Source organism: Pararge aegeria, chromosome 21 (genome assembly GCF_905163445.1).
Source record: "Pararge aegeria chromosome 21, ilParAegt1.1, whole genome shotgun sequence".
NCBI lineage: Eukaryota > Metazoa > Arthropoda > Insecta > Lepidoptera > Nymphalidae > Pararge > Pararge aegeria.
The window spans coordinates 4,579,887-4,606,361 of NC_053200.1; the positions used below are offsets into that span (position 1 = coordinate 4,579,887).

A 26,475-nucleotide genomic window follows, 5' to 3' on the forward strand; every position below is an offset into this window, starting at 1 on the left:
GTAAAGAGGATTTAAGAGACTTTTTGCCCGAGTAAATTTGCACTATTATTTAGTAGGTTGGTAGGTCACAATCTATATCTCTAACTCTTTTAATAAGAAAGTTGTAAAACTATGCTACTCTACCATACAACTTTAAAATTATTATAGTTCTATATTTCAAAAATACCTAGATAGGTATTATAAATAGGTAATGTTAGTTACAGTCCTAGTTTTTAAGTAGGTAGGTACATGCCTACTTGCTACAACAATTCGTAAAAAATTTAATAGAAATCCACAAATTATATCGACTTATCTACCTGTTAATATAGATACCTGAGACCATTCCAGTTTACCTGAATGTTCGAACTTTATATTTTTCGCTCGCGCTCTACCTTTGCTCTAGCCTGTCATAACATTGCTTACTTTTAAATTAACTTTTATTAACAATATTATTTGTGGCAAGTATTAATATCGTATGTATGTAACTACATTTTCTGTTATATATAAGTTAACTTAAATAAACTATTTTGAAATATTTTAATTGATAAAATGAAACGTCCGATTCAGAGTTTTTCTTCCCGCCCGCGCCGCGTCGTTGATGTTGTGTTGTCAATCAAACAAAAATATTTTCTGTGACTACGATACCTACCTTGAACCTACCATTTAAGTTTATTAACTAGAATGAATTATATTTTAAATCGTACCTAATCTATTACTTTCCAACCCGACGATGTTAAAGTTATGAATGTTTCAAAATTGGTGGCAAAAGTGTTTCGCGAGAGAACTGAAAGTGGGAAAGATTGTTTTGCTCTGTTATTTTTATGGAGGGTACACAAATCTGCCAAATGCTGCCTTCTATGCCCATTTTATTTACTAGGGATAGCCAAGATGCTTTTGGGAACAGAATAGTGCCGAGCACAAGTTACTTAAACCAAAATAATCAAACAAATACTATCGTTCAATCAGAGGTGAGTCAGAATCAGTGTTATTTTATGTAACTTTCCTTGAGTTAAATCAAAAGAATTCGGTAGTTTTGTTATGTTTCGTAGTATTCATATTAATATTGATGATTTAAAGTGGTAAATGCTTGATGGCTTCCTCGCTATCTTATAAAATAAATAGCCTTCATTAGACGTATTTACGCTACGATGTCTGCCATCTTTCTTCGTGGTTGCATTTTTATGATACTGTATTTTGTTTTAGGCTCCTTTATCGAAGACAGAAAATAAGCCACAGAACGTTAAACAAAATGAGGCGAACAATAAAGTGGATATCAACAAAAATGAAGACCTAACTAAATCAAAAAACGATGAGAACCTGAAGGAAACAGGTAAACAGATCATAGTATTTTGGACAGTTCTGAAGTCTATGTAATAGGTAACTTTAGTTATTTAAATAATTTGGTGACATTCTAACCAAGGCTAGAGGCAGCTAAATTACCTATAATTTGAATGAGTTTTAGAATAGCCTTAAAAATACCTTTCAGAGTAGGTATATTATTTTAATTTATTCAGCAATGACCTATAAATGCATTGTCCGTTGTATTCTCGTACTTTGCACTCCTACTTAGCATCCAAACTAGAGATATGTTTTGAATAACTATATCTATTAAAAACAAGTTATCAAACTTCATTAAGCCCTTTAATTGGCTCTACATTAGGAAGCTCCACTTTTAACCTTTAGTTCCATAATCTGCCACTTGTATATGTAATCACAATAAACTGCGATATTCTACTGGTTTGGAGCGTGAAAGAACAGTTTGCTGTGTACCATATCATATTGGTACCATACTGCCATAAAGTGAACAGAAAAGAATATTCAAATATATTACATAATGTGAAGTAAATGGTAATATCACATTTTATATCTAACAATTGACAAAACACAAATTTTAGCTGGGATTGTAGAAAACTAAATCTGCTGCAGAAGTCTAATAGTATTTCAAATATATGTGTGCCCACCAGTATGTTGTTAGAATACCAAACACAATGTAATTGAGTGATGCTGTATTTTTCAACATTATTGTTTAACAAATCATAGTTGCTGCATCAATTTGCTTGCAACTAACTTGCTATAATCGTCATTTCATATTTCATACAAAACTACAAACATACTTTCAACCTTACAGTTTTGTAAGAGTAAACAAGCAAGACAGTTTCTGAACATTGATGATAAAAAAACTTATAGCATGTGCCTACATGTAAAGCAAGGAATTCTATAAATCTTTCAAGACTCAAAAAAAACATGTATTCTAGATTTATGTTTAAGATTTGTAAGAGCTCAGGCCATAGATATTATAAATATATCCCGTTTTCAGCTTTAGTAAGGTCATATTATACAAAGATCCAAACAAGGTTTGCATCACATTCTGCAGCACCTACAAACCATTTTGTACAATTCAGAGAGATTTTGAGATCTTTTGACCCAGCAAAGGAGACACCTGTAGATTTGTATAAAAAAGTTGAAGAACTATTTGGTGCCAAACATAAAGATATTGTGGAAGAATTTCTGCTGTTTCTAAAGCCCTGTCAAGCAGCATCGATTGGTAGATTTATGGACCACTTCATGATTTCACAGATGACTGTGTTTGTACAATTTTTACAAGTAAGTTGCATATTTCTTTCAAGGTTTACTTCAGACCATTTTACTACAAATTTATATTTGTAATTATACGCAATTATGTGATGGACAAACTTGATTTGCGACATTAAGAAAGTATGTTTTGTCAGCAGCATCACAGTACCAATGCCCGAAGACACAATTTGGTTAGAGATTCCGTTCAAATAAAATACTAGTTTGATTTTGCTCAGGTGACACACATGGAGTATAATGGCTCTTGTGTATAAAATGGAAGCATTGTACTTATTTTTAACATATACAGTTATTGTATATATTGATTAATGTTTTGATGGTAGCTAAGCAAATAGATCCAATTTAAAAAGTTACCCAAATAATCTTTGGGAGATGAGATGTTTATATAATCATATTAAGTTACCATCCCACATGACAGCATTATTATTTATCCTCTCAAAATTAGTAGGTGTTCATGAATGAGGCCTTAGTCCACCTTATGGAGAACTTTCAGGCATGTAGGTTTCCTCCTGATGTTTTCCTTCCCCATTAAACCAAGTGATATTTACAGTACTTAAATTAAAATTATTATTAATCAATATTTAGAATCAATGCTGGAATATTTTATGATATATTTTATCTCATGATGTAGAATGGAGAAATTATGAAAATTAAGCTTAATTTGCTATACTCTGTGTAAAGCAGGAGAATCTCTATAATGGAATTTATATTTTCTTCAATCCTTATACTCAACACCTAACAGATCTTCAGCAATGTTTCACTCCATAACCAGAGCATCCTCAGGAGATGTTTACTTTACAATGAATAATTGTTAAGTGAAAAAATTGCCAAATGTGTCGCCTTTTATACCTTATCTATCTTAAGCTTAAGCTTGAGTTCAGGGAACAATTGAAGAATATTAAAAATAATAAGAGGTTCGAATGACTAAACTAACAAATCAATTTATCAACTTCACCTCTATTGAAAATATAATATTCAGAGGTACTAAAGAGTTGGGAGGATATTTTATAATTTTCATAATATTATTTCATATATCATGAAATTCCGCAAAGAAACGCCTGCTTCTATCCAATATGTATATTGGATCATTTTTATTCGATTTTTTTTAAATATATATAATAATATGTTCTTGCAAAGCAACTTTAAATAATTTACATATTTGGTATACTATATAATAACAGTGCAGGTTGAGGTTAATTCTGAACAAATGCTTTTTAAATTACCTTGAATATAATGTGCAATGCAAACTTCTGCTTGTTTATCTTAGATACTAGACTATGTCTTTAGCATTGTTTAAGCTTGATATAATGTGGTGCTTGAAATCTGTGTCAAAGTAATCCAAATGAAAGATTTTTATTTATATTTGAGTCATTTAATTATTATGGACGGATATGGATACACTGGTGTTCCCTTCCTTCATACATGCATAAAAGTACTTCCTACCCACCCACTTACCCCAGTAAGAGTTTTCAAATCTACATTTGATGAACAATTTCTCCATCTTTTGACAGTTAAATCTGTTACTATATTGTCAGTTAGTATATAAAGAATTTGAAGCAATTTTTTTTACATGGGTCGCTCAACAGCAAGTTAATTCACAAAATTATAAATACTTAATTGTTTTTGTTTTACGCCCTAACTAAGCAACCAATTGCGTTGATTTTTGCTCTAGAGTTGGTTGAAAGTACGAAGGGAAAAAAAGGCTCCCACGGGGTTTGCAAAAATCTGTAATAAACGCAACGAAAAACGCAGGCAACAGCTAGTTTCTAATTTATTAACCTTTGGATGAGTTACGTGCAGCAAACGAAAAAATCACAGAAGTCCCCCTTACTAATGGAATAGGAACAATACATGATTGGTTCTACAGTATTTCAAGCAGCACGAGACCAGCCGTGATTGGCTAGCATTAACTCCATCAGCGTGGTGACTAGCGAACTAAAAACATCCTGGACACATTTCATACGCTACTCCTCCGAGGCTATGCTTTAGTGTTGCCCAAATGCAAGAACAAGACGAGACTTAGCCAGTCTTGGTCTTGGTCTTGCGCCAATACACCTGGTCTTGGTCTTGCGCTCCCAGTCTTGGTCTTGGTCTTGGTCTTGCAGCAAGAGTCTTGCAAGTCTTGCAATTACCTATTAGTCTATTACTATTTATTAAAGTTTACTTTAAATCTTAGAAAAACGTATTAGAATTGGAACATTGTGAGCTTGAATTAACATAGCCATAGTAAAGATCAAGCAGATTAATAAATAACTGAAGATTTGATAAGAAATTCGAAAAATCAACTGACCTATATGTCGTTTTCCATGGAAGTAACTGTTTCTTAATAAACATTTATGATTTATAAGCTTACATTTGCTAAAACATGTAAAAAAACAAATTAATTACAATAACTTGACTGTATTTTAAAGAACAATACTTATCTGTCTAGAAAGAGATTGAACCCTCAACTTATAAGAAATTTAATAAAAGAGTTTTACGATTTATCATTTATTTGAATAAAGCTGAAGAGTTCGTTTGTATGTTTGATGACAGAAGTTTTAAAATAAATAAATAAATCCTGAACGTCACTATACCTCCAAAGTTACTATTCCTCGTGGACGAAGTCGCGGGCACAGCTAGTAAATACTTACTCTCATCATCTCTCTCAGAGATATTCGAACACTTTTTTGCTATTTTTTCTTGTAAAAACTTAAGAAATATAATGACTAAATGTACAATAATAGTACCTAAGTAATTAGTTTAAAACCATATAAGTAATCAATATTATAATTACTTACTAGAATGAATTATTATGACATCTACTACCTATCCTCACCATTTTATCCTAATCATAATACTACTTGCGTGATCAGTATAATGTATTCATTTTCATTCTAAGCACTCTGAAACTTATTTATTCTTTGGAACACCTGTAGGTACTCTTAAAATTCGAAATTATTTTGCATGAATAGTGTCAAATGTTATGATTTCGGCGCGGCGGCAACGATTGTTTTAGATTTCAAAAGAAGCCGCCGGCGCGTGTATCATAACCATGTACTTCCGAAAAGCGGCAAATTTCTTTGAGAAGTAAGTACAAAACCTTTGATGCCTCATTATCAAAGTGCCGATGGTTAAAACATAACTATGCATGCACTCAGTTTGATTTAATAGATATTTTTTTATTCGCTATGTTTATGGTATTAGTCGTAATGCGCATAGGTCCAGTTTTTCATATTCTTTGATATAGTTTTTTGCGTCTCATAGAATTCCTAAGCGTACCTACCTACCTATACACCGAACTGTTACACCTAACTACTCCGTGAAATAGCGCTAAGTCCTAGCTGCAAGACGCAAGAGTCTTGCAGGCTATGTCTTGTTCTTGCTCAAGTCTTGCACGGTCAGTCTTGGTCTTGGTCTTGCTAAAAATACGCGGTCTTGTTCTTGGTCTTGGTCTTGCAAAAACGCAAGAACAAGACCAAGACTGCAAGACCAAGACTGAATTTGGGCAACACTACTATGCTTTAGTTAGGCTACCTTAGAGCAGTAGTTCTGCTTCTATGTTTTTTTCGTTCACTGCTTACGTGACGCGCTTGACATTTTCCGTAATTTGTCTAAAGCGTTACCAAAGTTTAGTCAGAAAACTGCACCTCTTTAGAATTTAAGCTGTAGATTAAGACGTAATAAGTTACAATTTTTTTTGAGACAAGTAATTTTACTTGAGCGAAAAGCGATATCAGTTGTAGTAAGCATGGGTTTCTCAATCGATCGAAATCAGGGCCGTTTTTGTTCCTCCTTGTTTTGTTAATGACCTTGCATGCCTTAACTGGATCATTCAGGCATAGATTTGTTAGCTGATGATACGTAATTTCCATATATTTTCAAATTAATCAACGTGAGATAACTTTTCAAGATATAACAACAACGAATTGAATTTAAAAATTGGTTCATAATGAAAGAAACCAATTTTCAAAATATTTTATAATCCCCGTTTTCCAAACGTGAGAAAATGTGGGGACTAACCCCAAATAAGGAGGAATAGGTGGTTGCAATATTTCTAAATTTTTCGGGAATAATGCCATCACCTCAACTTCAATAAATAATAATTGATCGAACGCAGTATGGGTGATGAAATCAGGCAGACATAGAAACGTCTAGGCGGGCTACAATTTTGTTTATTGGTAAAAGCAATTGACCACAGAAATCACATTTTTTCCTTTAATTAAATGTACAAATAACTGCTGAAGGCACAGATAAATCGGAGCACAAACACCGTTAGAATCGGTGTCTTATAAACTCAATAAATACTGAAGCAATGTCGCTGGCAAAGCAACTTCTAAGTCAGTCACTGAATGTGTGACCAACTTTTAGGTGCGAATTTTTCCTTTACCAGTAGCCGTTGCTTTCCAACTAAGTACAACTTTGTGAGTCTAAGTCTAATAGCCCTATGAGTGAGGAGTCCTGTACCTAAAACCGCCAGGTACCTGTCCTGTAATAATGGTAATTGTTTGTTTTAATTAATCCTCAATGTACAGCATCTAATCTATTACTTCATACATTACTATGCTGCAAATGTGTAACAGGAATTGAAACAGGTTCATTTTAACAAAAATATCGAAAAGATATAAATTTATCTTTAGCATTTTAGAAGTTAAAACAAGATCAAGGACTCTGAAAACAACGAGCGCAAGCGTCTCACCAATTTCCAGTCGCGCTTTAAAATGCAAGATCAAAGCGGTCAATGAACTCTGTCTAAGACCGTATAAAAAAATAACCCTTATTAAACGACTGAAGTGAATTTTATTTTCTAAAAAGAGAAGAGAAAAAACTAATTACCTGACCCACATTCAAAATTCGAACTTTATAAATAAAGTGAATAAAAATCCGTAACCAAGTGCCAGACTAAGCAATATAGATAAAAATTTAAATGCAATGTGAAACAATAACCTAATTAAAAAAAATACACAGTAAATCTCTTTTTGTATAATACAGAATCCTAAAATAACCGACGTATTTAATGCTAAAATTCTACACCCAAACTGGCAATTCATTACCACCACATTTTAATGAAATTTATGTGTACACTATAATTTAATCATTAATAAATCGTTAAATTGTGATAAACTCGTGAATGCATTCTAACCTCCTTCAGTATTTGAAAAAACATAATAATTAGATAACGTAACTTAATAACATAACAACATAAATAAAAAAAAAAATAACTAACTAAGTTATCCTATAGCAATCATTTTTTTGCAGACATCATTCAGTCGCAAGCCAACAGTGCTCAGGAAGATAATACGCGCAATAACTACTGGTATCAACAGTGGAAACAGCACAGATATGAAGACGAGGGTGCTGCCACATCTAAGATCAAACCCGCGCCTCGTACAAATGTTCAAGACACTGTTTCCTGACGAAAGGCCACCAGATAGGTATTTTTTTTTCATGAATTAAATGCTATTTAACTCTTTGTCCCAAGAAAGAAGACTTGTTTTTGTGTCTAGGGTTTGAACTACTCGCTGCTCAGAAATAGTGTTTTATTTCCTGTGTTTATGCCCAGCGCTCGAATAATGCTCCACAAACAGGACAAAATGTTTGCTATAGATAATAATATTGTTTGCAGCGTATATGACACAGGTGCAGATGTTATCGAAGATAGTTTTCTAGAAAGCGATAAAGGATACGATGTATGGGAGTTCGAAGATAAAGATGATACGAAGAAGGCGGATGCTAAAGTTCTAGACTCTGAGGTAAGATAACTATAAGTTAATTAACGGTTTAATATTATTTTACAGTGGTTCGCATATCTGTTCACACATACGCTGCGTTTTACTAAAAAGCGGTGGCGATGTATTAAGAGAGATATATCTGATGATAGTTGGTGCATCTGATTTTTATTATTTACTTTCGTCCAAAGTAATTTTCAGCTCAACAACACATATCTAATGTGTTGTTGTCTGAGGAATAAGTTTATCTGATTCTTCAACAATACATACAGTAGCTTTGAAGAACCATATTAGATAGTTTGAAGCTTTTAAATATGCGCTCTAAGCTGACGAGCATAACGATTAATGTATTTTTCAGTATTTGCATGGCAGAGTGTTCCTTCAACACGGCAGACTTTTACGTACAGCTTGTGTCACCTACCCATATAGTAAAGAACCCTATAGATCTCACGCAAGAAGACTTGCGCCAAGTCATTGCCTTTCCCCGCCTGATTCAGATTCAGAAACCGCATCGCCAAAAAGAAATAAAGGTGCGTGCAAGGTACCACAGAAAAGAACGAGAAAACAACTCAAATCGCCTACGAAAAATGTGAAAGACGTAAATGGTAACACTAAAAAAGAGTGTATTACAATTCCGTTAAATAATTCTAAAGTTAAAGCGAAATATCAGAAAAGTAAACAGAATAAAAAAGAAGAAATAAGTCATAAGAGAAAAGAATGTGTAAACAAAAATGCATGCGTCAAAAAAGATTATGAACTAAAAGTTAAACCTAACAAAGGAGAAATTAATGAATTAAAACTTAAGCAAATTAAAGTAGAAGTTCCGCAAATTGAAAACAAAAGTTGGACACGTGATGAAGATAAAACTATGTTAGAAGTTTTAAAAGGAGAACCGGGCTCTGAACTGGTTTTTATAAGGATAAGGGAGCTGTTGCCCCATCGAACAACAACAGAAATCAAAGAGAGATTTTGCCACGTTATGAATCTATTACAACAAATGGCGGTTAATGAAGTCACATAGTTATAGGTTATAGGTTGAAAGAATTTAACACAGTTAAACTAAATGGTATTTATAGTTTTATATGAATTAAAGTTAATATTTTTTAGCGATTCAAATTTTTATTCCATTCCCAATTCGAAGACTTACTTACGACAGACGTAAGACTGACTGACGACTGATGCCAGACTGACTGATGACAGACCACCGACCGACGACCGACTGTCTGACGAAAGACCACCGATTGGCAACAGACTACAGACTGAACGATGGCAGGCTAACTGTAGACTGACGCCAGACTGACTGACTGTGAGCGCAGGCTGAAGACAGACTGACTAACTGGTGACGGACGACAGACTCATGGCAAACCACATACTGACGACAGACCACAGACTGAATGACCGACGACATTGCCGAGACGAGATTGCCTCTTATCTAAGTGATAGAGTTCAAAGGGTATGCGTAAAAGACAAAGTCTAAGGGATCATCTGCCTTAATGGGTGTCCCACAAGGCTCAATTTTGGGTCCCTTATAGTTTCTGGTGTATATAAATGATCTGCCACACCATGTCAGGGGCACTTGTGAGATTGTACTGTTCGCAGATGATACATCTCTCATTTTTAAGACTGATAGAAATAAAGATAATTTTGACGACGTAAACCGTGCTTTGTCACATGTGTCAGACTGGTTTACTGTTAATAACTTACTTTTAAATGCAAAAAAAACCAAGTGTTTGGAATTTGTTTTGCCTAACGTAAAAAAAATTGATAAAAACATCATAATAAATGGAGAAACACTTGAAATAGAAAACTCCACCGTTTTTCTAGGAGTGACCTTAGATTGTAAGCTACAGTGGGGTACCCATATAGAAAGCCTAGCGAGTAAACTCAGCTCAGCTGCATATGCAATCAGGAAAATTAGACAGCTTACCGATGTTGAAACAGCTAGGCTTGTTTATTTCGCATACTTTCACAGTATTATGTCCTATGGGATCTTGCTGTGGGGAAAAGCTGCAGATATTGAAAGTATATTTATACTACAGAAAAGAGCCGTACGATCAATATATAAACTTGGATCACGCGAATCGCTTCGTGAAAAATTTAAACAAATAGGTATTCTTACAGTAGCTTCGCAATACATTTATAATAATATAGTCTTTGTGAGGCAAAATATTACTCTTTATAAATCAAAAGCTGAAATTAACAATCGACTTACCAGAAACGGTCATAAATTAGTGATATCTGCATATCGTCTGCGAAAGGTGCAGAACTCCTTTGTGGGGTTGAGTATACGCTTTTACAACATGATTCCTAAGGAAATTCTTGACCTACCAATGCATACATTTAAAAAATGTGTAAAAACGCATCTAGTACAGCGAGGTTACTATACATTTGATGAATTCCTCAATGACAAGGTAGAATGGAAGCAGCCAGCCTCGCTCTCATCTCCCGCAAGATAGCAAAATGATTGTAAATGTTGATGTTGGAAAAGAGCAACTACTGAGTTTCTTGCCGGCTCTTCTCGGTAGAATCTGCTTTCCGAACCGGTGGTAGAGTCACACAAACATGCATACTTGACGTTTCAAAAGTGCTTATAAAGTAGGCCTACTTGAAATAAATGAATTTGAATTTTGAATTTGAATTTGACACGATAGACTACAGTCTGACGACAGACTGTCTGGCGACTTAGGACGGACCGCAGACTGACTGATGACTGATGCCCGACTGTCTGACGACGGATATATAAAAAGAGCCCGAAAAAGTCATTAAGGGTATGCATTGGGTATTATGTATATATGTATTGGGTATGCACCGTCATTGAAAATGACGGTGCATACCCAATACATATTTAAGATTTTCATTATTCATTTCAATTACCCATTAAAATATGCAGAATTACTAAAAATATATAAGTTTGTCTTAAAAGTAAGAATAAACTGGTAGGTTGAAAGAATTTAACACAGTTAAACAAAATGGTATTTATAGTTTTATATGAATTAAAGTAAATATTTTTTATTCTATTCCCAATTTGAAAAATTACTTTTGACACACGTAAGAAAGACTAACGACTAACGACTGATGCCAGACTGACTGATGACAGACCACCGACCGGCGACAGACGAAGATATTCTTAAAGATAGGTTGAAAGAATTTAACACAGTTAAACTAAATGGTATTTATAGTTTTATATGAATTAAAGTAAATATGTTTTAGCGATTCATACTTTTTATTCTATTCCCAATTTAAAGAATTACTTACGACACACGTAAGAAAGACTAACGACTGATGCCAGACTGTCTGACGAAAGACCACCGACTGGCAACAGACCAGACTGAACGATGACAAACTATCTGAAGATTGACGCCAGACTGATGGCAAACCACAAACTGACGACCGACGACAGACGATAAGACCACAGTCTGACGACTTACGACGGACCGCAGATTGACTGATAAGTGTCTGGCGACGCCAGGCTTCTGTAATTCAGTTATAAAAGAAAAAGTCATTAAGGGTAAAATTTAAATAAGATAAAATATGACGGTGCATACCCAACACATATTTAACAATTTCATTTTTCATTTCAATGACCCAAGAAAATAAACGGAACTCAGGACAATTTAAAAATATTATAAAATTAAAAAATGCACTGTCAAGTTAGGAGTTTGTATTAAAAACTTGTAGTTGAGTTTACTAGGCTACTACACAAACTTGGTAGAAAATCAAGGGATATTGTAGATTATTTTATAACATATTTTATATTAAAAAATGAAATTTCCGAGAGGCTCTTAATAAATTCAATGTTTATATAAATGGAAAGCTGCTATAGAGTAAGTAAGTATGTTATATGTAATATAAAGGATTACATAAAAGATAAAAAAGTTTGGATACGAATTGCTCTAACTTCATAGATAAGCTTTTATTAACAGAGAGATGGTGCTAACAGTAATCACGGGCAATCAATCTCCTAGTTTTAGTTTTTATTTAACGACTTATGTCATCAACATCACCTACCAATAATGTAAACTAATACGTATGTATAAATACTTCATAAAACGTGCCTGTGAAAGGTCTACATGAAAATAAGTTTTTTTGTTAATTTTTATAGACTTCTAAAAATCACAATCGTTTTTCTTGAATATTTCTTGTAATTCTGGTGCTGCTTTAACTAAGTTCTTTAAAGATTGTGCTCTGTCCTGAACGAATGAACTGCCACTTTTTTTAAGGTACGAATGTGACAGGGACCCATCGACAACAGTGAATTTTGTTTCTTGATCTTGTGCCAATAATTTAGAGCCCTTCAAAACATTGTGAAATAGTTTTTCTATTTCTTCTTCCGAAAAGCAAGTACACAAAAAATCAAACTCCTGGTCAGAATACTGTGTACCTTTATCTCTCGTCTTTGCCTCAATCTGCGCAGTAGGTGATGAAGATGGGAATCTTTGCGCACTCTTTACTAATTTCCTTAGTTTATCAACAGAACATGTTATATAATTAGGTAACTCTGGCACGTCGAATGGGGATATATTTCGCATACAAGCTGGAAGGTGATCTTGTAAATGTTTTTTAGCTCTTTTCGCACACTTACACCGTCTGGGTATTAAATAGTCTAGATACCTTTCCCATTTAGGTTCGCGTTCGTGTTCTAATTCTTCGGTTCGCGAAGTTATTTCTTGACCATAATCCTTTGGTTCAGTCGATTCTGTTTCAACAGTATTTTGTGTAGGTGCAATCGCAGATATTTTTTCTGTTCGATGTTCACATGTGCAGTTTGGTTTATTACACATACATCGAACTTTAACGTGCTCTGTAATCATAAGTTCATTTTGTAATACTTGCATCAGAGAGCTCTCTAACTTTAGTTCTAGTAGCTGATCAGATGACCTACATTTGATGGGAATGTCAAATGTGTAGTCATGATCATCGATAAGATCATCATCATCTCCGCGATAGCCAGCAAGGAATTCTTTAACTTTTTCAGTAAAAGTTTCAACGTTATCACAAGCTGCATAAATATATCGTTTGTTGACGACTATGACTGGTAGCTGAGATGCGCTAGAAGTACAATGCTTCGGACATAAATCTTGATTTAATTTTGGTTTGTAGCCTTTATCACAAAAGAGAAAAAATGGATGTGGCTTGGGTTCAGGAGTATCAAGAACCGTTTTCTCTGGCACAAAAATGCTATCAAATGTAGGGTTTTCCGTAGCTTCGCTAAGTTGCAGTAGCATTAACTTTTCCATATTCAAAAAGAATTCTGCATGTTCTGGCAAATTATTCAAGCAATATTTGACAAATATTTGAAATTTTTTAATAACATGGCATATTTTTTTTTTCCACATTTTTATGAAATCTTGTCGTTTCTCCTCTTTCTCCTTTGCAAGCTGAACTTCAAAATCTTGCATTTGCATTTGTTCGGATAGAATTTTCACAGTTTTCTTATGTTCGTGTTTGGATAGTTCGATTTGTTGTTTGAACTCTTCTCGTTCTTTTAGAGCTACATATACTTGGCATGCTAAATTCTGGCATTCTAAGAGAACGCGCAACCTATCTATTGCAACATGTTTCTCGACATTAATATCATGAAGCTTATTGCCCAACTCTGTTCTGGCCTTTTCGACAGTGGAAATAAATTGGTCTTTTTGTTCAGTCTTTTCCTTGAACATTTTAATTGTGTATCTGTCGTATAACATAGTCGCTTGTTGTTTAAGAAGTTCCGCATATTGCTTAGACTTTATATTAAACGTTTCTTCTTCCACGCGCTCAATTTCTTTTACTGCGGCGTCTAAAAGCAAAGTTTCTATACTTGTGAGGGATTTGGAATACAACATGCTAAACTCCTTGAAAGCTTGTTGAATCTTAGCTGTATTTTGTTTAGCTTGTTCTCTTGAAGTTTCGTCCCGTTGCCTGCTGCAACTTGCCTCAACAGTTGCTTTCCATTTTGAATCGCTTTCCAAAAGCAGTCGCCGTTTTTCTTCTTCCATCGCCTTGTGATGATCTTTAACGAGCTTATCTCCGAAACTGTCAATGCCGTTAAATCCTAACTTGGCGAGATACGATTTCTTTATAGGTTTCATCACAGCCCGCCCCTTTAGTACTTCATCTGGTGGGATGAACCAGTCACTACCGCCACCTTTCATTGGCGGTTCGAGGCCAGCAAGTAACCTAAGCTTTGGAGTCATCGATTTAAAGTAAATGTTCGCCAGAGGTGGCGTCATTTTCTCTTTCATAATGGTTTGAGTTGGAACTTTCTCCGCCTCTAGGTAATGATTTCGAAGATAATAATGTTCACTCAGTTTGGACATAGCTGTTATATAATGAAGTTTATTTGGTAAAAATGAAACTGTTACAAAAATTAGTAAATATTGTTATGTTTAATGTATAGATAGGGAAATCAAGACAGACTAAAATTGAAGCATATTGTGTACAAACACTAATTGTCAAAGAGACGAGTGAAATGAAGTCATTCAAAAAAGTTTTATTGGAACTTAAAATGTAAATAAATAACTTTTATATCTTATAACCTTTATGGATGTTTAAGGTTATTTTTGTGTCTGTTGTCGCATCGCGTTTAAACCCCGAAACGGATTAAAATGAAAGGGGATTTAACTTACCTAAAGCTATGCCAGCTGCCACACAAAAACCTTCGGACTTTTTCGTTCACCGTTGAACCCCTTTGGTAAACCTACTTATAGTTGATAATCTAGGGTTGAAATTTTGTCTATTTTTATCCCGAAAACAAATGCGGTTTCTTCGCGATAGTAAAGGCAACTCCTCAGCAGACAGCATCAACAGACTCACTTAAAGACTTTATTTAAATTATTTATTAATGCGTACAATCATCGCACACAACATATTATATGAGGGCGTCACTTTTAACACTTCATAGTAAACAGTAGGAATTCTTGTGGGTAAACTTCTGCATTCGATGTAAATTTAACTTTGCAATTACTATTCGATATTAATTCGAAACGAGTATCTTGAGACTCGAGTAGATGGAGAGACTGTTCGAGGTAATCTTAGTGTAAACGCACATTTCGTTGAATCACCGTAGAGTTTAGTGAGATTCGGCGGCATTCTGCTACATGCCGTGACATCGTGATACGGGGCGAATTGGTTCGGGATGAACAAAGCTTAAAACAACCTGATCCCACGTACGCAAGATATAAAACGCATTATATGTGGACTCTTGCTTTAATATGAAAATCTACGCAATTTACCGACAGTGACTCAGCCACAGAGTCATCTAGATTTGCAGCATTTAATAACTAAGGCGTATTCACCCGACAGTGCTATTATATATATATATTGGTTAGAATTGTGCAAATAAAAATTAAATAAAACACCATGATATGGACTATAAAAATCTTTTATTCAATAAAAATCACTGCGATATTGTGTAATGTCGGCACAGGCCGACCGTCGCCTACGCACACGATCTGACAATTACCGGTAACAATTATATCATAGGATCATACAGCCCGGCCGAGCGGGTACTTCCAAACAATACAATTAAACATAAGCGAAACAAAACTATAATGATTGAATTATAAAATAAATACATTTACATATTCATTCGGAGATGGGACGGCAGTTAGACCGCCATCTTGTTTTAGATGAAATAAATTTCAAAGCGGTGCCCGCGCTTGCAGTTGCTCTTCCTAAACACTTATGTGTTATGGGTAATCCGTAAAATACGTACAGTTGGTAAAGCTGAATTTATGCACGCCCATTCAATTAAAATGTTGTGCAATTTATGTCAGTTTCAATCTATAAGCTATGTATAAATGCTTTCACTTTTTGTAACTCCAGCTTAGCTGTAGTTAAGTACGTTAAAATACCATCCCACGTATATTTAAACGCTAACAGAACGAATCTTGTTTTTTGATATTAATATAAGAACAAAATTTTTACTTATAGAAAATGGGAAAGGGGCATCAGTAAAGGATATAACAATATTTCATATTTGGAAGATTAGACGCGACATTTTAAATTTATGTAAAAGAAAAAAAAATTACTTGCAAAATTGAATACGTGACGTATTTTACGTACGGGGCCCGAAACGTACTCCTAAGTATATTTATAAGATAATTCTTATGTTATAACGTCAGTTCTACAACTGCAGCGAGCTTCCCGTGTGTTCACACTTTGCTGCCGGGGGAGGAGGGACGCGACAGCACCACTTAACTGTAGAGGTCGTCGTCGCCGCCCTCCTCTTGGAAGGTGGGTTGGTCCCCACCCGACGTGCCCGTTCCGCCCGACGTCGCTCCTGACGTTGGGAATCTGGAAAATCACATTTAATATTAACTTTCGGTTTAAAATCATGAGTTCCATATGTAAATGAACAGATAATTATTGAAAGCAAAACTTTTTTTGGCAAGCAATTATCTGTTTTGGTCGCTGACAAAATTACACTTAGAAATACATTTATCTTGACATTTGTCAAGTAAGTTTGTGAAGTTTTATAATTACAAGCAATGAAGTCTTATAGCTGTCTTTGTTGGTCTATTTTAGTTATTAGTATCTTCGACTCCGGCGGTTTCGGGCGAAAAATGTAAATGAAAAAAAAAAACTTGCAAAATTGGATATGCGACGTATTTTACGTACTTAGCCTGAAACGTAATCCTAAGTATAGTTATTATTAGAACCAAAAACCCCAAAGGTTTTCCAAATGATATGAACCCTCCTCTTTTGACATTCTAACTTAAAAAAGGTATGACATCTTTAGAAAGTGTTTGACACATCGTTGAGAATTAGTAAATTAGATGATAAATTCAGATGATTGAGAAATATTCACCTGAAGTTAGTGCCAAATCCGCGGCTCTGCTGCAACGTCTGGGCAAACATCTCGTACTTGCGAATGTCGTTGTCGGAGACCGAACGCCGCGCGAACTTCATGGCCTCCTCGAAATGTGCGCGGCTGATCTCTGGCACTGGGTCCTCTTCATCCATCTAAACACATGATTATGTATATGAAAACAACAGTTTTTAAAGTTTTGGCGCTTTACGCGCACAGCTTTTACATAATTTTACATTTAACTATCCGTATTATAATAGTTTGATATAATGCTAATGGTTGGGCAAAGCGCTGCTGGCACCATTTAACAAACCGCGTTAACCCTAAGACATATAACACAACACACACTATAACACAATTTATTACAGTATGACACACAATTTATTACTCCAAATACATCATTTAGTTTTAATACTGTAAAAAACTGAGAAAGGAATACTAAAAAATAAAGAATACAAAACTTTAAGACGCGCGCATCACTAAGTAAGGTGTGAAATGAAACATGATTGTTAATGAAGTATATGCAAATAAAGTTAAATTATAAAAATGAGAATTATAAAGAGTTGACGCCTATAATTGTTTGGATTCTAAAATGAAGTTTTATTCGAGCAACTCTTGTATACGATCGTCCTTTTGGAAGCCGAAGTAAAACGTCGTCTCACATCCATTGTACTAAAAAAAAGGCATTTTAAAATCTTAGGTCACGTTTAAGATATACTCAGTACTCACGTCCATAACCGCGGCTGCCTGTTGCTGTTGTCGGGCGCGCTCGCGGTTTATCTCAGCCTCGATCGCTTGTCGGATGGCGAGCTTGCACGCCCGCTGGCAAATCTCTGTCAGATCTGCACCGCTGAAGCCTTGTGTCACCTGTTCCAACAACAAATTGCTTGAGTTAATAAATAATTATAATTATAGAATATAATTGCCTCAAAATATATGCAACATGTAAATGAAACCCGAAATAATGCTTTACGCTTTAGAGGTACATTATGTACTGTCTGTGAGACTAATCTGTGAAACCAAAAACCTAATAGTTTTTGGGTTAACCACTGCCATAGTTTTATACTGAAAGAAATGAGACACAGGAACATGATATATGATACATGTCACTCTGACACTTTATTAGGTACGCGTAGCGTTACTTAGTTACTAGGTAGTAGGTAAGTGCCGTCTTTTAATTTCGATTTTGTATGGAAAAATAAATATGCGTCTTTTGATTTAATATTTCCTTATTCTTCAACATTATTCCGTAATTTTGTTAGACGTTGTATGACAAACTCTACATTACTGTATAACTCTCCAGAAAAACGCCCCGCTGGCCTACCTGGGCTAATACTAATATCGGTGTTCGTTATATAAAGTAACATGTAACTTTATAAAATAGCACTAAGCGATTGGGTCTTTGGCGTTTTAGTTAGTATGTAAACTACAGACAAGGTTTTGGAAAAAATAGGCGATGAGTTTAGTTAGTTAGTAAGATAGTTTTTATAAAATAAATAAACAGCAGGTCGGTGAAAATAGAAGATATCTGTACAGCCTCACCTTAGCGATGTAAGTGAGATCAACATCCTTCGCGATAGGCGACTTGCGCAAGTTGGCGCGCAGGATGGCCTCACGCGACTTCTCGTCGGGCAGCGGAATGTAGATGAGCTGGTCCAGACGACCCGGTCGGAGGATTGCCGGGTCGATGATGTCGGGACGATTTGTCGCACCTGATAAATTGTTTTTACATCACATTATTTATTTACTGACAATATGCAAAACATTGTCAATAATATTGACGTACGCAGCCTTCTGAACAACTATTTATAATAACTTTAACCTACTGTCAACAACGTTGAAATACGTAGACAGATAAAAAATGTATACACGGAAAATTTTACTGCAGTGTATTACTAACACAATACTATAATAATTTTAATATGCAAGTCAAAATAACTTTCAATTATTTCCAACACATTTTACCATTTCGGAACATATGCTTATATCACATCACATAAGCACAATATGCTTATTTTTGTATCCGTACGATAAGTTTGTTAATTCCTCGTGTAAATTCCTCTTTAAAATTCATTCACAATGATAATGGCTTACCGATGATGAATACGTTCTTCTTAGCGCCCATGCCGTCCATTTCAGTCAGGATCTGGTTGATGACACGGTCGGCGGCTCCACCCGCATCTGACACGGAACCTCCACGGGATTTCGCGATGGAGTCCAACTCGTCGAAGAACAGCACACAGGGGGAAGCTGATCGAGCCTATGAAAATGTTTAAGTGATTACACACCACACCACATATAACTTTTTTATGAATTCCACTACAAGTTAGCCCTTGACTGCAATCTCGCCTGCTCATGATCAAATCATGCGGTCTAAGATAAATAAATAATAAATATACTACGTCAATACACACATCGCCATCTAGCCCCAAAGTAAGCGTAGCTTGTGTTATGGGTACTAAGATGGCTGGTGAACATTTTTATGAATTATATACATAAATACATAGAATATACATATAAACACCCAGACACTGAAAAACATGCATGCTCATCACACAAACATTTTCCAGCGCGCCAATCGGCCGTCAAGAAAATCTCGAGTATGGTAGGTAGTAGGCTTTTTTTAACTCTTACAAAGCCTATCCTTAAGTTTTTTATGAAGAAATGGCTTTTACGCGACACAGCCCCGGAAGGTGGTAACTAGCTACGGCTGAAGCCTCGCAAAAGAACCGACCAGAGGAAATACAGACTTTATTAATTCCCAAATTGACACCTACCACCTACTGGGGATCGAACCCGGGACCTCCCATTTCAAAACACAGCGCTCACTGCTGCGCCAGGGAAGATCTAACAACTGTTTATACCGGCGTCTGATTTCAGCACCTTGGTACCCCAATGGGAGGTTGGGAGGTTTCGTAAACAATCAACAATCATTAAACTTGTGAAATCACTCTTAAACTTTGCTACACATATCTAATGGTGATGTAGTTTTTGTGTATTTGTTTACTAGCAGTAACTTGTGGTTTCAACTGCGTTAATGATGTATTTTTATGTTGAAAACGATATGTCATGGAGACATAAAAAAAATATCTATGATAAATATGTAAATGTCTCGAACATTATTCAGATTGAGAATGAGGATCATGGAAAAAAATTACCTTATCAAAGATGTCTCGCACGTTGGCTTCAGATTCACCAAACCACATGGTGAGCAATTCAGGACCCTTTACAGAGATGAAATTAGCCTGGCACTCATTGGCGATAGCTTTGGCCAACAGCGTTTTACCTGTTGAAGGACAATATACAAATATATAAATATTGAATTTATTAATGTTCGATTCGCTTAATATTGGATTCGCTTGCGCTAAACCACTCTAATGCCCGTTTTCACTAAACCTAGAAAGAATAGCGTTAATCGGATGCCAAGCTTGCCATGCTTTGTTGCACAAATCTTGATGAATTTTGGCGAACATAGCAAATGTTAACTTGCATCCTTGAAATGGACATAGGATAATATTCATCCGGGATAGCTGCTGCTATATGTTATTCAATTTTGCTTACATATAGTTTGCATCCTGGCTTTAAGGATACATTTAATCGCGCGAAAATAAACTTGGACGAAGTGGTCACTTTTTTTTTCTAATTCCACTACAAGTTTTCACGGCAATGTCACGGCAAGTGATGTTGCAGTCTAAGATTGTACACGGCTAACCTGTCAGGGGTATGGGGTTTGGCAGTTATATTAAACACATACCTCTTGTTTGTCGATGGGATGGTAACTAGCCACGGCCGAAGCCTCCCACCTGATCAGACAGTAGAAAATTCAGAAATTATATATACCGAGATTGCCCCTGCCGAAGAGCGAAAGCGGACCTCAGACTTAAAACCCCAGCGCTCACCGAAGCACTAGTAGCTCGCAAACACTTAGTTAAATAAATAAGCTTACCGAAATAAATTACTGCTGAAAATTATATATATAAAAAAAAAAAAACTCACCGCAACCAGGTGGTCCGTAGAAAAGCACACCACGCGATGGTTGCATGCCGAACTTGAGAAACTTGTCGGGATGCTCCACCGGGTACTGCACCAGCTCTTGGAGTTCGCGCTTGACGTTCTGCAGACCGCCGATGTCCGTCCACGACACGTTGGGCACTTCCACCACCGTCTCGCGGAGGGCCGACGGCGAAGATTTTGTCATCGCATACTGGATAAAAGAGAATGTTATCATTACCTGCCCAATACACACCTGCCCAGTTCATCGTTACAGAAAGTGATATTTAAATAGCTTCAATTAAAAACGCACATAACTCCGAAAAGTCAGTGGCGCGTGCCGGAGATCGAACTCGGTTTCTACGAAAAGAAAGCTGAAGCCTTACCCGCTAGGCTATCACCGCTAAGAATATTTTTTTTGTTTACAACATTACATTTTGGTACATCTATAACACTTTTTTTGCAAATAGGTCCTTTGAAAATAGGTGACCTGTGAGATTGCCACTTTCGCACACCTCCTTTGTTTCGATGTACTATGTTGTTTGTTCTTTAATAATCATTAGTTATACAAGTTTTCAATATAAAGGGTTTTGTTTTATCAAAATGGGCTCAAGACAAAAAAAACATTAGGAACTCATAAACAAAAAAAATATGTTTTAAAATCCTACTGCTAATGATGATGTTATTATAGTAACAATAAAACTTTATGACTTTGTGCGTTTTGATGCGGAGAATTCTATATTCTGTATCAGCCAATCAGTGGGACAGTACAGTGGCTTATAACATATGTTATGTTTGTATACCCTGTACCCTATATTATTTAACACTAGTCGTTACCTGCGACTTTGTTCGGGTGTTTGTTTTTCTACTACTGTAGGAATATAATGTGTCCTATGCAACTTTACGAATCTTTTAACCATCTGTATGCATAAAAGACATTTTGCTGCGTGAAAGAAGAACCAACCTTTGATAATGGGGACATATAATATAGGGATGGGCACTTACGCGGAAATTGTCCATGGATACGGCGAGTGAGTTGAGAACCTCTGCATCTATCTGGTCATCCTCAAGGTCGATGAGGTCCATCTTTTCTCGGATCTGTTGTAGAGCCGCTTCAGAGCACAGTGAAGCGAGATCTGCGCCCACGTGACCGTGAGACTCTGCTGCGATCTGGATAAAGTTAGACAACCATTGTAATTAAGAGATACCTGCATATTATCCGAGATTAAACAAATTGCGGGGTTGAGTTTAAGCTTTTATAACACGAATAGCTATTGCCTGCGAGTTCGCTCGCGATAATGTAGATTTTGCCAATCACCAAAAGTGCTATCTATGTGCCTATTTGAATAATTGAATAAAGAAATATTTGACTTTGACAATTTGTCCTTTACTAAAAGTAACTGTCGCCGACACACCAGGTGAAAATCTTATAAAATGTAATAAATTAATGAGATAATGTTAAAACGTAAACAAGTTGGTAATTATTAATCTAAAATATATAAATAAAAAATAAAAATTAATGATTGGCAACACTAAAGAGGAAGGGGAGTCGCTCGGTCGCAAGCCGCACGACGACATCAACGGGCATCCATTTTGTGTAATACAAAGTGCATCCTACAATCCTTTTACAAGGACTTATGCGTTTCATTTCGAGCAATACCAAGCCTACAAGTCTCTGCTTGCGCCATCCAATACAGTTATATCGATCCAACTATTCTAACATGATTGAGTATCAAAAAACCATCCAAATATTCGCATTTTGAAATAATAAATAATAAATGTGCTGTGAAGTAACGGCAGATCACGAAACAGCTATCAGCACCCCTACTCTCCACGTAGATCTCATACAGTCAACTTATGTACAGTCAACTTATGGAATTTAACTGAGAACTGGCAGAATATTCCTCTGTGCTGTGCTGTCATGGTGATTATGGACAGACCCTCGTGTTAAGAGGCATTTAGTCCATCAGTGGACTGTTATAGGCTATTTATGAATAAAAAATGGTAGTAAGTCAACGAAGAAAGAAAAGCGATAAGGCCGCCTTTTGTATTCTACTTTTGTCTTTGTATTTCTATTGTTTTTTTTTTTATTTTCCTAAATTCATAGTGGTGTACAAATAAAGAGTTAAATAAATAAGAAGAAATTTTAATGTACCTGTTCCAAATCAACATCATCTCCGAGCTTCATATTCTTAGTATGAATACGCAGGATTTCAAGACGTCCGGTGGCATCGGGAATGCCGATGTCGATCTCACGGTCGAAACGACCAAAACGACGTAGGGCAGAGTCGATGGAGTTCGGTCGGTTGGTAGCCGCCATGACTATCACGTGGGAAGACTTCTTCATACCTGTTTACAACAAAGTGTTTTATTTATTTGTACCCTTTACATTCAAGTGGTAATAGCGTAGTAGTATATAACTTTGAACCGCAAACAAACGACAATGTCTCAAGACAGATTGTAGAGTTACAGCTATAAAATAAAAGAGGAAAAAAAATAGGTAAAGCTTCGGAATCCCTTTCGGGGAGACAGAGTAAACTTTTCGGAGTTATGTGCGTTTTTAATTTAAGCAATTAAAATATCACTGCTTTAATGGTATGGGAAAACATCGTGACGAAACCTATATACCAAGAGTTTTCCATAATGTTCTCAGGGTGTGTAAAGTCTGCCAATCTACTAGGCCAGCATGGTCTGAGAGGAGAACCGTGTCCTGTGGTGGTCCGAGTTTATGATGATGATCCATTTTTTTAATAATGTAAACAACCTTTTCAAGAGCAAATAAAATAATACAAAATAAACCCTGAAAATAGGTTTGCTCTTTGATCAGTTTTTATACAATGTGACTTCAACATCGTCCACCGCAGGCTATCAACGTCCCACCCATTGCTGAACACACGATACCGTTTAAAAACATGCTGATCCAACGCAGGTTAGTGTATAGCTTTAACAACTATTATCACATACAAGTAAGACATTCTTACCATCCATGAGTGTGAGCAGCTGGGACACGATACGACGCTCAACCTCCCCGTGGGTCTTCTCACGCTTGGGAGCTATAGCGTCCAACTCGTCAATGAAGATGATAGCGGGCGAGTTCTTGTCTGCCTCCTCGAACGCCTTCCGCAGGTTGGATTCCGACTCGCCAGCCAACTTCGACATGATCTCCGGACCGTTGATCAGGAAAAAGAATGCACCTGTGCACAACAAAATATTATTTTTTGTAGCCATAAACAATAATTTGTAAAAACGTGCATAATAAAGTGTTTTTTTTTTTTTTATTTCACTACAAGTTAGCCCTTGACTGTGATGGTAGTCGGCTAATCTGTTATAGAGTATGGCAGTTTTATTTAACCCTTAATCGGTTTGTCTGCAACATCGTACCGGAACGCTGAATCGCTTAACGGCAAGTCTTTTTTGTTAGGGGTGATAACTAGCGACGGCCGACGCCTCCCACCAGATCAGACCAGAGGAAATTCAAAAATTATAAATTCCCATTTAGACCTCCATCTTTCAACCAATGGTATCCCCATGATATAATCACCAAAGCCTTTACACGCAAATAAATACCTACTCAGTTAATAAATGTGGCAAGTAACTGTCCATTAATAATGAACTCTCAAGAAATTGAGCTGAGTTTTACGCCATCGGTTGCCTGGAAGAGATCGTTATGTAGCGATCTCTCTCTCTCTTTTTGTTCCTCTCCACTACTGGAGGTTGGACGTCAGCTCAGCGAACTTCTCGCGGTCTTGCGCCAAGCGAAACAATACTTCCATGCTTTCAACATTGGTCCATTCACGGATGTTGCGCAACCACGACTTCTTCCTCCTTCCAACACGTCGTATGTAGCGATAAAGCAGCCTAATTGTATACATCGTGTAAACTAGTTATTTTATCATTGTTCATGTATTTTTATGTGGTGTACAAAAGTGTATTCAATCATTCATTCATTGTTAAAATCCTCAGCTTACCTGTTTCATTGGCCACAGCGCGCGCTATAAGAGTCTTCCCGGTACCAGGGGGCCCGTACATGAGGATACCGCGTGGAGGCTTGACTCCGATGGCCTTGAACAGCGAGGGGTGACGCAGTGGCAACTCCACCATTTCCTTGATCTGAGCTAGCTGCTTGCGACACCCGCCAATGTCGTCGTAGCCTACTGCATTGAGAGCCTCCTCTTCTTCCTATAACAAATAACTCGTTATCAGCGTATTACAGAATAAAAAGAGGTTTTATTTTTAACACACTAAAATAAAAGTTAGTTCTTAAGACTGCAGATGCAGTCAAAAACCAACCAAAAGCCAAAAACCTGATGGTAAGTAAAATGGAAGTAAAAAAAAACTAATCCTTAATTGGACTACATTATGTAGAAACAAAATTCAATCATATATTATAATACCCTAAGTTTTGTTTTTGCCACTCCCACACTCGTTTTTTCTGCATTAGGTCAGTCTTATGTAAACCATTTTTTGTTTTAGTGTGCAAGTTTACAAAAAAAATTAAATAATACAAGTCATAAATGCAGTTCGATTCTCGACACGTTAAACTAGTTATTTGGACAAATTGGTGCTCAAAGATCACTTATTTATTACCAGAAAATCCAATACCTAACCATTTTTGGCACAACCAGGGAACCTTCATACAGATAAACAAAAACAAAACTTTGGGTACTGCCGATAGAAGTGACAACGAAATCAATTTAAAGAAGTTTTTACTCCAATTTATGTTACGTTTCATATTGAATGTTTATCTCTCTCTCTCTTTTGAAGTTGATAAAATTGAGCTTTACCATTAATGATAATAATAACTGCTACTGCTGTAAACACACATTATTACATTACATTACACATTTCTAGACAACCATATAACAACACATTCTATTGAGGAAAAATGTTTCAAGTACAAAACAACCAATATTGATTTTTTAAACCACCTGACAGAAAAGTTTTATTCCGCAGATGATAGGAATACCACCAGTAATAAGCACTAACCTCACGTTTGATCGGGTCACCTTCACAGTGTATAATCGTATCAGGCGCGACGATGCAGTATGGTGCAGGATCTGTCTCCACCACCTTGAACTCCACCGCTCTCATGCCACCGCGAACCATGAAGGTGTCATCACGGTGTATGGGCCTATAGGCTTCCATGAAGTATGGTTTTAAGTATACTTCAAATAGGTTTCTGCACAAAAAGAGAGGAAACATTTATATTTACATATTAATAGTTCACAGACTATGCCACACAAAATGGTCCACATAATGGTAAAACCCTCGCCCACCCGTCTTAAACAAGATAGAGAAATTATTGTAAAATATTGATGTTGAAAAAGAGCTACTGAGTTTCTTGCCATCCTCTACCCGGTAGAATCTGCTTTCAGAACTGGTGGTAGACTACTACCATACACACTTGACGTTTCA

General features: G+C 36.1%; 3 protein-coding genes across 5 annotated transcripts in view; 1 reads left to right on the forward strand and 2 right to left on the reverse strand.

Moving 5' to 3' along the window:
- The first annotated feature begins 565 nt into the window (after positions 1–565).
- On the forward strand, positions 566–11,275 carry LOC120633383. 2 transcript variants are annotated; one of them, XM_039903587.1, is made up of 7 exons: positions 566–947; positions 1,183–1,309; positions 2,297–2,583; positions 7,810–7,985; positions 8,177–8,303; positions 8,638–9,306; positions 11,220–11,275. In XM_039903587.1, the coding sequence occupies exons 1-6, from the start codon at positions 801–803 to the stop codon at positions 9,298–9,300; spliced, it is 1,527 nt and encodes a 508-aa protein (XP_039759521.1). In that variant the 5' UTR covers positions 566–800; the 3' UTR covers positions 9,301–9,306; positions 11,220–11,275. The 2 variants fall into 2 exon arrangements, with proteins under 2 accessions (XP_039759521.1, XP_039759520.1); XM_039903586.1 differs by lacking the exon at positions 11,220–11,275 and having other exon boundaries at positions 8,638–9,389.
- Positions 11,276–12,155: 880 nt separating this feature from the next.
- LOC120633268 lies at positions 12,156–14,651 on the reverse strand. The gene has a single exon (XM_039903446.1). It carries the CDS (start codon positions 14,576–14,578, stop codon positions 12,386–12,388), a length of 2,193 nt encoding a protein of 730 aa, XP_039759380.1. The 5' UTR covers positions 14,579–14,651; the 3' UTR covers positions 12,156–12,385.
- A 973-nt stretch (positions 14,652–15,624) lies between these two features.
- The window catches only part of LOC120633006 (transitional endoplasmic reticulum ATPase TER94), a 28,671-nt gene continuing 17,820 nt past the window's right edge, over positions 15,625–26,475 (reverse strand). For both annotated transcript variants that reach the window (XM_039903031.1, XM_039903030.1), the window contains 12 exons: positions 26,047–26,239; positions 25,029–25,239; positions 24,042–24,254; positions 23,216–23,409; positions 22,066–22,230; positions 21,067–21,274; positions 20,229–20,356; positions 19,165–19,330; positions 18,613–18,782; positions 17,800–17,937; positions 17,071–17,225; positions 15,625–16,556 (listed from right to left, as the gene is read on the reverse strand). In XM_039903031.1, coding sequence (XP_039758965.1) covers positions 16,457–16,556; positions 17,071–17,225; positions 17,800–17,937; positions 18,613–18,782; positions 19,165–19,330; positions 20,229–20,356; positions 21,067–21,274; positions 22,066–22,230; positions 23,216–23,409; positions 24,042–24,254; positions 25,029–25,239; positions 26,047–26,239 — 2,041 coding nt within the window. In that variant the 3' untranslated portion in view covers positions 15,625–16,456. The remainder of the gene's footprint in view (positions 16,557–17,070; positions 17,226–17,799; positions 17,938–18,612; positions 18,783–19,164; positions 19,331–20,228; positions 20,357–21,066; positions 21,275–22,065; positions 22,231–23,215; positions 23,410–24,041; positions 24,255–25,028; positions 25,240–26,046; positions 26,240–26,475) is intronic.